The sequence below is a fragment of the Triplophysa dalaica genome, chromosome 18 (genome assembly GCF_015846415.1).
Source record: "Triplophysa dalaica isolate WHDGS20190420 chromosome 18, ASM1584641v1, whole genome shotgun sequence".
Taxonomy (NCBI): domain Eukaryota; kingdom Metazoa; phylum Chordata; class Actinopteri; order Cypriniformes; family Nemacheilidae; genus Triplophysa; species Triplophysa dalaica.
This window is the reverse complement of record NC_079559.1, coordinates 3,280,006-3,294,272: the sequence shown is the minus strand read 5'-3', so window position 1 is coordinate 3,294,272 and position 14,267 is coordinate 3,280,006. Positions and strand designations below refer to the sequence as shown.

The 14,267-nt window shown below is 36.9% G+C and overlaps 1 protein-coding gene across 1 annotated transcript in view; it reads right to left on the bottom strand.

Moving 5' to 3' along the window:
* Nucleotides 1–14,267, bottom strand: part of kcnd1 (potassium voltage-gated channel, Shal-related subfamily, member 1) — a 44,970-nt gene that overhangs the window by 7,617 nt on the left and 23,086 nt on the right. Inside the window, exons 3-4 of the mRNA XM_056773442.1 lie at nt 2,527–2,689; nt 1,803–1,886 (exon numbers count right to left, since the gene is read on the bottom strand). Of these exons, the coding sequence (XP_056629420.1) occupies nt 1,803–1,886; nt 2,527–2,689 (247 nt within the window). The remainder of the gene's footprint in view (nt 1–1,802; nt 1,887–2,526; nt 2,690–14,267) is intronic.

Below are 14,267 nucleotides of genomic sequence, written 5' to 3'. Positions count from 1 at the left end.
AGGACAGAGATACTTGTGCCGGATACACGTTTTTTTATATCTGTCCTGGTCCAAAAACGTCTCTCGATGTTGGCATCACTGCCCTCCCATCATTGTTATCGTTGTCAAGGTTACACACATCATAGTGGATGTAGTATGTGTGGAAAAGTATTACATTAAGATTTCAGCATTTATGCATCTTTTGTCCAAAGAGATGTAAATAGTGGGGAAAACAATAAAACAAAGTGATTCATCTTAAAAGGAGAGGTCACCCAAAAATACAAATTCTGTCATCATTAATACACATTTGCAATGACATGAGGGTGAATAAACAATGAAAGAATTCTCAGAGAATTTGTTTCCCCCTTTATTCTCTGTGCTGCTATTGCTCTTCTTCTTTCCTTTCCTTCAGTCTTGTTAATGATGTTTCCTTTACAACAGGTCATGGACCCGACGGAGAGTTTAGCTGACTCTAAATGTCATCGGTCGGATCTGAAACGCAGCCGTGCTGGTATTACAGAGTACATTTCAAACTGACAGTTTGTTCAGGGTCCAAACATCTGACCTTTATAATTCCTATAACGCTCTTTGATGAGATCCAAAAGATCTTTATATCTTATAAAACTGTTCGCCGCTTAATAACTGCTGGCAGTGATATACTGTTCAGTTATGAGTTGATAATATGCTTTAATGGCCTTTCATCACGATCCGGTTCCAGAAAGACCACGCTGTGAATATTAATACTTTAATGTTCTCTGGTTGCTGGGTTTGATTTGAAGCTTTTGATTAGATTTAATGTTTAAAATATATTCTTTTTTTATATCCAAGAAGTTTTGATTTATATTCCAATTCTTAGCGTTTGCCAGTGACCTTTGACAATTTAAAAAAAATGATTTTTGAAGTTTTTGCCATCAAACAAATTCGCACCGTTGTCATTCAGACGGCATGAATCCACAATTACCTCAACAGAGAAACGTTTTGTTATGGAAGATTGAATATCAAAGATTTCTGCTTGAGGGAAATATTGAGGCATCTATTACACGGTGTTACTGGAGACTGGATGAAAGAACATTTAAAGACTCCATCTTATCCAAACCCCTTTGCAAAATACACACGAATATCCTTCATCTGTATTCTAGAGAAGATCCGCCCACTTTGATTGTAAGCTGTTTGACTGACATGTACGGTGACCAATTAGGGCAGTGGTTCTCAAACATTTTAGCATTTGGTACCCCTCTTTATGATTTTTTTCAAGCCATTACCCCTTGACCAGAAAACAACATTTTACTTTAAAATACAGTGAAATGACAGTTAAACCTTTATTATATCTAATAATATTATCTAATAATTATATATTTTTTTATGCATCTTTGGGTAGTTCTAATTTCATATATAAATACTATTATCATAATTTACTGATTTTTATTATTTATTCCAAAATGTCAGTTTCTCTTACGTACCCGCTGCAGTACCCCAAAGTGCCCCTGGGGGTACGCGTACCCCCATTTGAGAACCACTGAATTAGGGTAAACACTTACAGTGAATGAATGTGAATTAAACATGACCCGTCAAACAAAACACAAACGTAATACCTTACAGCCCATATAGGAACTAATATGACAGATTGATGAAAATCGAATGTATTTCAGATCATTTTCCACCCAAAAATAAGACACTTTCATGTCATTTTGAATGGTCTGAGGCATTATTGACCGACTCTTTTGTAAACGAGGACTTTTTATTTTAGTGTAAACTATACCTTTACTGAGTCATATTCTCAATGTTTCTGAAAATATCACAGCACTAATAGGGAGATCATTTACCTGAAATCCTCCTTCTTCTTTATAGTGTAGAAAGGCATTAGTGGTTCCCTTCTTGGACAAGCGAATTCTGGCAAGTCGCACTTTCTGTAAAACAGCAAAGAATTTCTCTGAATCGATCGTGTTAGCAACACCCCACGTGGCGGCCAAGAGGTGAAATGATGCCAGTGATAGATTTCACGGGCTGTTTACATTAATAATGAAAAACAAAACCTGCAAGCTAACTGTTGATTTAAAACATTTCCAAAATGTATATAATAAAATTTCCACAAAGTTAAAATAATATATTAAAATACGACGTAAAATGAAATATTTGATTATTTCAAGACTGTCTTCGTCCCATGGCAAAGTAGGTTGCCCCACCTGTGTGAGATAAAAAACACCACCTGTAGATGGCGATCTATCATGTGAATCTTCAAATGAAACTACAAAAGTAAATCAATAAAAAAAATCTTTAGTCCATACACTTAAAATCTGACTGCTTAAGAGAAAAGCACAGATTCGCTAACATCCCTCACTAGAGCGAGTCTGTGAACTCATATTTAACAACACTGTCATGAATCTTTATCTTATACATTTCTCTTATAGCATTAAGACATTTTTAGAAATCCAGCTGAACTCTTTTATGAGTCAGAAACAGTTTTGCGGATGACTTTGCTTGTAAAACAAAGAAAAAATCATAAGATCTAAAACAGATCTGCCGTGGAATGAAAAGATTCTGTGGTACCTGCTGTGCTCGCATCTTGTCGGCTCTCTGGTTTTGATGATAGATCCGGCTGAAGTTGGACACGATGACCGGTACCGGAAGCGCGATGACCAACACGCCACTGAGAGAGCATATAGAGCCAAAGATTTTTCCAGCTATGGTGTTAGGAACCATGTCTCCATACCTGTAACAAACGTCAACATCAGTCAGCTGCAATAGGATGGACTTTGTTAGTGCATGTGAGAGAGCGAGAGACTAGTTAAATGAATATCAATACAGTGCTTTATTGACCAGTTCTTGCTCAGGATCTATTTACTGTAGCATGTAATCTAATTGTGCAAATTAGTAGGAAAACTGCTCTGCGATTTCAATTCACAAGACCCCCGAGCTCATCTCTGTGACCGACCGAGGGGCTACAAGACCCCTGATACAACCCATTACCCATGTTCAATAGCATAGTACACCATCAGCATTACAATCAGCTATTATGCACACACAAACACATATACTGTACTTTATATAAGCACGGTGACATTACAGAACCAGTCTGTCCTCGCAAGTAGAGTTAACTCATCATGTACAGGGATTGTCATACTTCAGCTGTAACCTGTAATCTTGAGAGTACTCTGAGAGTGAAAACACTTATTACGTTGTCGATGTACACAAAAACAATACCATAGGCCAAAATGCAATATGCAACAGAGCACACAGATTACTACATTACATGGTATACTGTGTCCCACAATGCTGTCATGATTTGGGTGAGGCACAAGGACAGAGGACCCAGGCGCAGACAGCGGGTAAGGGGTTAGCCCTTTAATGCAAAGTACTGAAATGCCTCAAAAATGGAGGTTTAAGTAGTGTGTGGTTCATATGTCATGTGTTAAATTGGGATTTGTTATATGGGGGGATTTTGAGGGGTGCGTATAAAAAGCTTATAATCTTGTTAATAGACAAACTATAAAATATAAATTGAGAGAGCCCTCTGCTATGAACAATAAAGTGCTGATCAAACTCATTCTGGATCCCAGCAGTTTACAGCTATATGTAAGAATAAAATCTTTCTGCAGACCTGTGCCATTTCCTTGCGTCAATATCAAATATCTTTATTTATTAAAGTCCACAGAATTGTACTTAAATGACCTGTTTATTTCCTGTACTGTTCTGTCAAAACTTCAAGCAACATTCTCAATGATTGCGACAACTCTTTAACTTGTGCATCGTTGCTGCCGCACACACCATGAATAAACCCCTTTAACTTCTTGAATTTGATTCAATGACCTCATTTGGAAGTCGAGCCTTTCTTCACAAACAGCTCATTATGACTTGAAATTTTAAACAACACTGCGCACCGGACGAGAAGCGGCGCATCATGTCTACAAGTCGCAAATAGGCAGTGTGTGGTTGGGCGCTGCAGAAAGGAAACACAAGCGCGCAGATACTCGATGCTTTCCGAACAGAACGATCTCTGGTCAAACTGCATATTTGAAGTTGAGTGCAATGCATTTGTCATGGTTCTGCCACTAGACCAAGAAAGACATGAAGAGGCAGAACCATGGCAGATCCTCATGTTTTATGTGGAGAAAGGGAATTTTGGCACTTATGGCCTTCCATACTCTCTGCTCTCTTCTTTGTCCCCGTCCCCTCGTTTCCTCATTATTGCTTGTTGTTGATTTCATGCCCTACACATGTTCCCTCTTGATTTGATCCCTTACTTAATGCCCCTGTGTTCTCTGTCTTGTGCTGGTTCATTTCGTTTCATGTGGTGAGTTCCTGTTTGAGTTCGGTGTAGTTATTTTTACCTAATGTCAATGTTTATCTTTAGTCTTGTCCAGTTTAGTTTAGTCCGTGTTCCTGTCACTCTGCCATGTTTTACCTGGTCCTTTGTATTTTACTCCCTCGTGGGTTTTTGTTTTGTCTTTTGTTAATGAATGTCTAATATCATATATTTTTTTAACATAGATGTACCGATGATTCAAATGATATCTGATGATGCAGATTCTTGTCCTGCAGATTGAATGAATATTTTGTAACTTTCTGAATGTTATTATTCATATAATGATTTTGTGTTTCCTGTTCTCTTTAGATTGACAGGATGTATTGGGATTGACTGTTTTTAACCTATCAGCCAATAGCCAAAAGTGTAAAAATTGCTTTAAACATTTATAAAATAATTAATTAAAAGTTGTATCTGTTAACATTAGTTAAAGGTGGGATGGTTGATGTGGAAAGCGCTAACATTAGCCTGCTAGCACATAGATTATAATCCCACCCTTTATGCGATTCGCGTCCAAAACCACGCGTCCTCCAAACTCATGAATGTGTTATTTGGTTCTACTCCTTACATAGACGAAATATGATTATAAAAATATTATTTAACCGCCATACTTCTTGATTACTATCTAGATGTAAAGAGATTTCCAATCAACATGACAAAAAAAAATTCTGGACTGGATCACCCACCATGCCTTTAATTCACATTGAAGAAACACGAACAATTGTATTGGCATTAACAAAGATTATTAAACGCTGAAAACTATGTTGCTCAGTGTTGGCTAATGCAATTACTAATGTTAGCAAAACAAATGTTATTGTAAAGTGTTAGCTTTTTTTTTCAAAGTTTACAAACATCCCTACTAAACAGTCTTCACAAAACTCAGATTGTATAATCAGATTTAAACTGTTTGATTCTAACATTAAGTTTCTTCAGAAGTATGAACCTCCACACCGAGTAAAAGCACAAGGTGAGACAAAAATTCCTTCCTTTGATTTCTTTCATTAATTCTGGTGTTTATGCATTCATCTCCACGACATCTAAAAGTTTAAAAGCAAGCAGTTTTTACGGCTTAGTTTATGGAGGAAGTTTTTCGTTTTAAAAGTATTTTTCATTCTACAACCCACTCTTTTACGTCGAAAGATCAAGGAAAACTGAATTCCTAATGATGTGAACCCTGAACATTTACGCTGCCCACCACATCAGCAGAACTTTTGAAAAACATTAGATCTGGTCTATGAACCATGACACGGTCCAGGCACAAGCTTCACACAAAGAAAATGGCAGACCTTTAAAAATCATTTGATGTAGCAGCAAGCTTCCTGGTGGGATACACATTTCCCTCTGCCTTCAGATCAGTCAGTGACAACACAACAAGACACAGAGAAAGAGAAAGAGAGAGAGAGAGAGAGAGAGAGAGCTAGTTCAAGTTCACATTATGTTCCAGCCCTTCACAGGAGACCGATCTGCAGGTGGCATAAATTAAAACATTAGTTTTCACAGCTGTGTTGATGTACAACACTTACTGTATATCATGCACCTGTTTACAGCATCATCAAACCAAAGGTGTCAGAAATATTCGATTGAATGTTACGGATTGCAGGAACATGGAAACGTGAGGATGTTTTACTGCAACCGAGAAATACACAAAGGCGATGTGAAACAGATGTGTGGCATTGCGGTGCTCAATGAAGACCGAGAGTGATGGACAGAGAGATGGAGCGATGCTGCATCTTACAGATGAAGACAGAAACCCTTTATTCTGGGACTATACTACAGAGAAAAATGTACTGTATGTATCAACTGTCAATCTTTTAACAACTTAAGTTAAGAAATTAAATATGAATTAATTATTAATGAAAATATTTTCTGTGTCATTTTTGACACAGCGCGTCCCAGCAGTCGACAAGTTTCCTAGATTTCAATGTTTTCACTGTTACACCGTAGGGGGCACTGTTACGCATCGTCTAAAGCAGGCAGGGGTTGCCAAGGACCCAAATAAGTGGAACCTTTGTGAGGGACCCCATTTTTCTATCCGTCTATAATTTTTTATGTGTAAAAAATCATTCAAACTGTTATGTTAAGAGTAAATGTGATTTTATATATAACACATATTTTTTTCAAGCTTTCACTTTGAGTACCAACAAAGGATCTGTTGTGAGAAAAACTCACTAGACATATACACATAAACAATTCTGGAATCTATGCATGTAGTAAAAAGACTTAAACAATTATTGCTGCATTTTTTCCTTGAATTTTTTTGGGGACTCTTTGCAACATTCTTGATTCCCCCGGACCCCAGTTAAAACCACCTGGTGGCCTAGATGTACAAATCCAAAAAACAAGCAAATAATCTGTTTTGTCATTATTCTGAATCCGGACAAAGTGTTTGACAAAAACACAACTTTCTGTTTATTCAAAATGTTATCTTTATTAAACTTTAAACACTGGCAAGAAATGAGTTAACAAGCTTTTCACAAAAATACTGTTTTACTTATTTACGCTGATTTGTTTTAAAACAACCTGTAAAATAACAACCTGCTCTCTTAACAGTACTCATACTTCATAAGTGGCACATATAAGTTTCTCATATAAATCATATAAAACATTTTAGGGCTTGGCACTTAAATAAGATGATCATAAACGACTGATCAGCAGAGAGAATCAAACACACCCTTAATTTTCTTTCAATACCCACAAACTCTCCACAATCATCTCCAGCATCCATCATTCGCCGGCCCCTCAGGTCACACTGCGCTCCCAGGACTAATCCACATCAGCCCGGGTGCCTAATCTCGTTCCCAACTGGAAAACGTCCAAATTACAGAGGTAAAGCGATAATCGGCCCGGGTGCACAGAGAGGGCAGGAAGCGGATATAGATTTTAATGATGACAATGCTTTTCATCCCTCTGATGTTATTTAGTTTTCTTGACTGTTGAATGTTCATTCCGTTGATGGTTAATGCTATTTCGAAATGCGTCTTTAGCTATAAAACAGAGATAAACCTCCAGCTGTTAAGCAAAAAAAAATTAAGCACCAAAAGAAAAGGTTCATGAACTCAACAACTCAGACATTCAGGTAACTGCAGCATCATAGTTTTATTTCACAACATTCATGTGTACCTTCAGGCATCAGAAAGGAGAGCTCACAAATTCTTTAATTTTCCCATAATAGACTGTCTTGGACAGACGTCCCGTAGGGAAGGAAGAGGCTGCCTGGCCTAGATGATGGTCTAGAAGGGGGTCAAGGAGGTTCACGGTGAAGATCAAGCGCTAAACAGCACAGGAGATTAAAGTGCAAAGCGAGGGAGAGCCGATGAGAGAAACTAAACACACATTTTCTCCCATCTGCTGATGTTGTCGATTTTCCCAGCTTCTCGTGAGCTTCCAGCACAGTAGCGTCACTGCTTACTCTCTCTAGCCGGAAATCTTATCGGAGATAAAAAGGACATTTATTTATCGGAGTGGAGGGCAACATTCAGAGAGCCCGAAATACATCTCCTTGGTCTATTTTTGCTCAGCCAATCTGACACAAGCGTTTTTCTCCAGCCTTGAAACATGACATCATTTCAACTCAGCAAATTTCAGCTATTAATAGCAGCAGATGTACGATTGCGACCGGGAGTGCATCCTCGTGAAGTCGTAGCATCCTTTAGTGCATGAGGAGAAGACTATTATTCTGACAACACGTGCACAACATTCTGATGGATATGACGGTATTAACTGTATACTGCAAATTCTGTGAAACCTACATATAAAGAGAGATAGATAGAAAGAGAGAGAATGAGAGGAAGAGAGAAAGAATCGGGATCAATAATTGGGGGTTGAAGTATAAAAGACTCAACAAGGTTGCAAAAAAAGTGATAAATCTTTAGGGAACACTGATACATAATGCATAAATAGTTTAGAATAGCACCCCTACGCAATTCCAAACATAGCCAGAGACAAAAAAACTGAGACGGAAAAGCAGTGGGAGGTCAGGGGTTAACTGGTGTTTTATCTTCCAGTGGAAATGGTGAACGCTTGAGCACAGATTACACTGTGGAAACAACACTTTATGGATTTCAGCACGGCCGTTTTTGTTCGGCACGGCCATTTCACCAGCCATCAATCATTCTCTTTTTTTTACAACCTTCATCTAACCCTCCCTTTGCATCCCTGCTGAGGCTGGTGACTCCTGATACAAATACATAGCTCTGACTGAATCCATTCTGACAGCATCCCGCCATCCAAATTCACATGCTATTAAATACTAAAGCATTTCAGAGTAGAATTAGTATGTCCCAAAATCACAATATGCTGAATTGAATTCTTTCAAGCGCCGGGAGGGTGTGCTTATTCTGGTGAAAAGTACAGATTCATGCAAACTAATGGATGATATCACCTCAGTGCGAGGAGTTCATTGATGGTGTACAGAATAAATAAATGATATCATATTATAAATATTACACAAGAAACAACAAATGAAGGAAAGCTGAATTTTAATTTAGTAATTTTGCTAAATCCATACACTTTTCCTATGCATTGTGCAACCAAATATACGCTATTTCCTATTTGGAAAAATAGTGCATACTTTTATAAGTAGACGAATTAGCATGTGGGCAATTCTGTGAACATATGGTGGTTCAAATACCCATGTGAGATCTCTCTTCAAATTTTTAAAGCATGTTTTATTTTTGGTGCATGATTTTTCATAGTCAGGTAAGTGACATTTTCAGGATTCTCACATCCATAAGGCTACATATTCCTCATAAATGGACACATGAAAATTAATATAAAGTAACTATTTTATGTTCTATAAAGAGGCATCCCTTCTCCATTCATTGGGTATTATTGCTTCAGGATTGCGCATTTTATTTTACAGAAATCCTACAAAGTTTATCGTCTCCCAAACAAACGTGTCCTTTCTTTGTCACATCCATAACGCACGTTTTATTTTTTTAAATATATGTATTTTTCATAAGCTGACAATTTTTTTATGTTTAGACTCTATCAACAAGAGTTCAGTAAGATATAAACAGACGGTTCAATATAATTGTGACAAATTTATTCTCCAAGCATTTTTACGCAAAATATCACGTCCACAACACTGGAATTGCCCATGTGCAAATGAACAGACAGATAGAAGCAGGTCTACAATTGGATGGCATGTTTTCTTCTTATGCAATGACTTCAATTGAAGTTTCAGCTATTGTTAAGTACCCTACATGGATTTTTTTTATTTCAAAACATTTAAATTTAAATTAAGAGAAGTCAGATCTTTTGACACAGGATTAAAACAATTACATTTATGCATTTGGCAGATGCTATTATCCAAAGTGCCTTACAGTGCATTGCAGACCTTGTCTATGTGTTCAGGTAAACTGATCGATTTTGTTTAATTCAGTGAACTTCTGACACAATTTCTCCCAAATTTCATTTAAAAATATTTGCGTTTATTTGCAGAAAACAAAAACTGGAGAATTTGTTTAAAATAACATCAATATATTTTCCCAGACCTCAAATTCTACAAGAAAACAAGTTTGTATTCACGTTTAGCACTACTATGTATAGTTAAAAAAAGTTTTTATAACTGCTGTGTTTTGTCACTTGTCAGTTTTTGGTGTTGGATGACCTAGGTTTGTCTCTATCGCACAATGGTAAGGTTGCTAAGCCAAATAAATGGCAAAATGCACCCAAAATATTTTAGAGATAAAATCCCTTCTGAGTTTCTGTGAGAAATATACTTATTCAGTGAAACTCTTTCCTTGACAGCTGCGCTCACCGTACACTTTCACTGGGGAAAAGATCAGCTTGGGCATTTAAGAACCGAGTCCATTTTGACGTGCTGTCAACGTTTTGATTACATCGTCAATACATAAACATCAAGTAATGAGCTACAAGAATTGCTCTGGAAGATAACGCCTATGTTGACAAAGCACAGGCCATGTTAGACATTTTTTATGTACATCAAATATGCATGAGGAGGCCGCCTACAATTACAAAGTCAGCGGTTGGGTACCGTTAACTCTAAAACACCTTATGAGAAAACATAACACTCAACGTTCAGCCTTTTTCCAAACATCAGCTGTCACTGTTAAACGTGTTGTGACACGGCCGCCGATTACGTTTGACAGTCCCGATTATCAAACGCTAGTCTTGCGGAGCTGACGTCCTTATGCTAAAGCCAGCGACGTGTCCAAAAATTGCCGCTTGACTTGCCAAGCGTTCCCATTCAAAAGCTGATCTCTCCAATCCTTCCCGCTCAGATTTAATCACATATAAGTAATTACTGATTCAATTATGAATGGGCAACTGTCAGCGCGTCCTGAAAATTAAATGAGGTGTTGAAGTTTCCACATGGCGTGCTAATATCATTAATCATCTCTGCTTAGAAAACACCTGGTCACCGCAAGCATGCTAAACACTCGGTGTATCATTAACTGCTGGGATAGATCAGTATTTCATGTGGATAAACCCGAGATCACCGGATGCTCTTAACTGTATTATGTGCCTGATGTTGGTATGATTAATTATGCTCTGAAACCACAAAAGAAAATACAGTAGTGGCCAAAATTAACAACCGACTTTGGAAAATCGCTTTATTTAAGTATATTATTAAAGATATATTAAAATGTTGTATGCATGTCTTTATGCTTGGAGTGTAAGAAGAATTGAGACTTGTCAATAGAAAAACACAAAGCTTGCAAAGCAAAGCTTACTACAATAAATAGGAAAATATGAATCAAGAAAATATGAATATATGATAAAAGAAATCCTGTAAGTATATGGTTTATCCGCATTTTTTAAATATTTGAAGAAAACAATATTTTTTGCCAAATACCCTAATGATAAATAAATAACTTAAAAGTGTACTGTTTGTTAATTTTCTACCATACAACTCATATTTTTGTTGTTTAATCTAACCTCTAAGCAAAGATTGTAGAATTATTTCATCCAGGCATCTTTTTTGGCCACTTCTGTCCACTTCAGAGAAAAGAAACTACCATATTTTGGGAATCTGGTGCATTATTAGAAACAATCAACAATATATATTCGATCACAGAGTCAATAATAAAAAAATGTTATGCATAAGGGAACAGTACACTGGCACTGCAATTTAAGTTTGGGCACATATATGCATTCTATATTAAAACTGTTTTTCTCAATATAGAATTGTCAAGTAGGAAATATTAAATAATAAAGGAACAAATTAATATTAAACAAATCAAAACCGTTTCAAAGTGACCATTAGTCTAGCTTGCTCGACAAACTTCTTGATGGGCATTCTGGGATAGTTTTTAAACCGTTTGTCTACACTGTGAAATGTTTTGCAGCAGTTTGCCAGAAACGTACTTACTTTTTTTTTAAACATAACGTATTTTTACAAGTTTATTAAACATAAACTGGATTAGTTCTTATGTTTTTTTCTAAATATCTGTAATACAACTCCATAAAAGGGAAGGAAGGAGTCGGGAACTGGAAGACATTCAAAACATTTAATAAAGTAATATAACAGCCGGCGGCCCCTCACGGACGACCGCCAGCGAACAAAACATAAATATAAATACAAATACAAATACAAATACAAATACAAATACAAACATAACACAAGTTCGGGCCCGGTCCTCTCTCTTCGACGGTCCGGTCGCTCGTTCCTTTTATATGCTCCCATCTCCTACGTGATTCTAGCCCGGTGTGCGCACAGCTGGCGCTAATTCACAATTACTCACCGGACTCGAACCACGGTCTCGCCCCGCCTACTCTACTACAATATCTTAGTTCACTTTTCTTGCATCGTAATTTAAAAAGTTTCAAATATTTTAACAAAAAGGCTTATGAAGACTATTTTTTGTAGTATTGTTGTGCTGATGCCAGACCAGTCTCTTGCTTATTTTGAATCTCAAACGTCATAGTGTTTTAATTTTGATTAAAGTAAAGTTCCACTCAAATTGAAAACAGTACTAATAGGAAAATAAGTTACTGGCAAACCTGCAGCAAAACTACAGAAAAGTTTATGTGGGTTACATAATGAATTATGCTCAAGTTGTCCACTTCAATTTTTTTCATTTAATGAATAGCAGGGTGGATGTTCTGGGTGTCTCAGAGAAACATTATGATATTCCTGCAACCGACCACATTCTGGGCTGCCAACACAATTGATTTATGAATTTCTACAGAATACAGAGAAATACATGTGACTGCTTCCACAGATCTCAGGTTTGACTCCTGTTTATGGGCAAGGTTTGATCATCTGATGGATAGAATGGAGAGACTTAAGTCAGGTAATACAGTTGTTTGCCTATTTTTGCTTCCAAACCTTTTTGATGTTCTTCTTTGTAAAACAAAAGTAGATGTTTGACAAATTTTAAATTTTACAGAATGTCAGTTAGGCTTGTCAATATTATAATAACATGTCCTATGTACAGTGTTAAAATGTTATGTCCAATGTCAAATATGTTCTTTTGGTTTTATACTTTTGCAAAAACTAATATTTTACAGGTTAAAAGTATTCCCGCAAGTAACAACTGCAAATTGTGTGGTCTTTAAACCTTGTGTAGTCTGTAAACCTTGATTTGCAGGATAAAGCCTGACTCCCACTGAAAACCATGTAATTTAGAGTTTACTGTCACAAAACACACTGGGCAACTTCACAAGAAACTGAATCTCTTTGGAACCAACCTTCCAAATACACCTGTTCAATAGCAAGTGACTGGCAAATATTATGTCTCATCTGTGCAGTAATGGATTTAATTTTTTGTGCAAGCTGACGATTTTTTAATTTGGGTTTGAGGAAGAAACAAAGTAATTTTTAAAGCAAGATCTCTAGATATTCACAAGGAAGTTGAAAACCAGTCAAATGGAAACGTTGTTTTTTCATTTTCTGTCCGAGTGGGGCTTGACTTCATTATCTAAAACAAATCAGTCGCTGCCTCCTTCTTTCACAAACAAAACCCAGTCTTAATCGCTAAGGACGCAGACAGTCAATGGCAATTCATTATAGAGAGATCTGAATCGTTTCCATTTCCAGAGCAATGGATTTGAAAGACCAAGAAGGGCTTAAAGTGGAAATAAAGAAGTTCCAAAGTCACAAAACAAGAATAAACAAACAAAGCGCTAAACCACTAAACCCTTCTCTGAAATCAAACAGGACCAGGAGTTCTTAGAGTCATTTGCAAGTCTCTACAATGTCTAAAGAGAAAAAAAGTTGCTAGGGCATTTTGGCGAATCCTATTGCTTTGATGCACGGTTGCTATCACAGACATCCGCCATCTTGAAAAACAGTCTCGACAAGTCGATCCCCGAACGATGAGATTCCATGAGATTCCAAGTCACAGTTCATCACTTAGCACAGCGTTCATGGATCGACTTGTCGAGAATGTTTTTCAAGATGGCGGATGTCTGTATACGCGTAATGTACTGTCTTTATAAAGTATCTTCTTATTAAGCTGTTTGTACACTTACAAAGTTCTCAATGCTTCGGTTTGCGTGTAGAGACCCTCATTATGCTACCGTGTTAGTGTGAGGCTATTTTGAGCCTTGTTAGTGGTATTAACTAGCAATTTAATTTGACTTACTCTGTGCCCCATATACTAGTGCTATAAACTAATTTTAAGAGATAAAACTCTTTAAATTCGATTTTCATGAAAACGCATCCCAGAGAACGATCTACTCGGTAATGATGTGTTAATTACCCCTAGGTTCATTTTTCACCGGAGTTGTCCTTTAACCACAATACAAGCAAAAGTCAGAGAAAAATATCTTGCAACATTCATATTGGTGAGCCATTTGGAAAAAGTTCAATTTGCACTAGACAATACACAAAAATCGCTTTGAAATAAACACCCACGATTACTTAAACACACAAATTGTGACGACTATACACTCAACTCAAGATCAACATATGCTGCCATATTTACAAGGAGCCTCGCTGGTTTAAAGCAGTTAAGTGTGTGATTATTCAGCACTTTCATGTGAGATTTTGGCTCTAGATGAAAGCGAAGGAAAA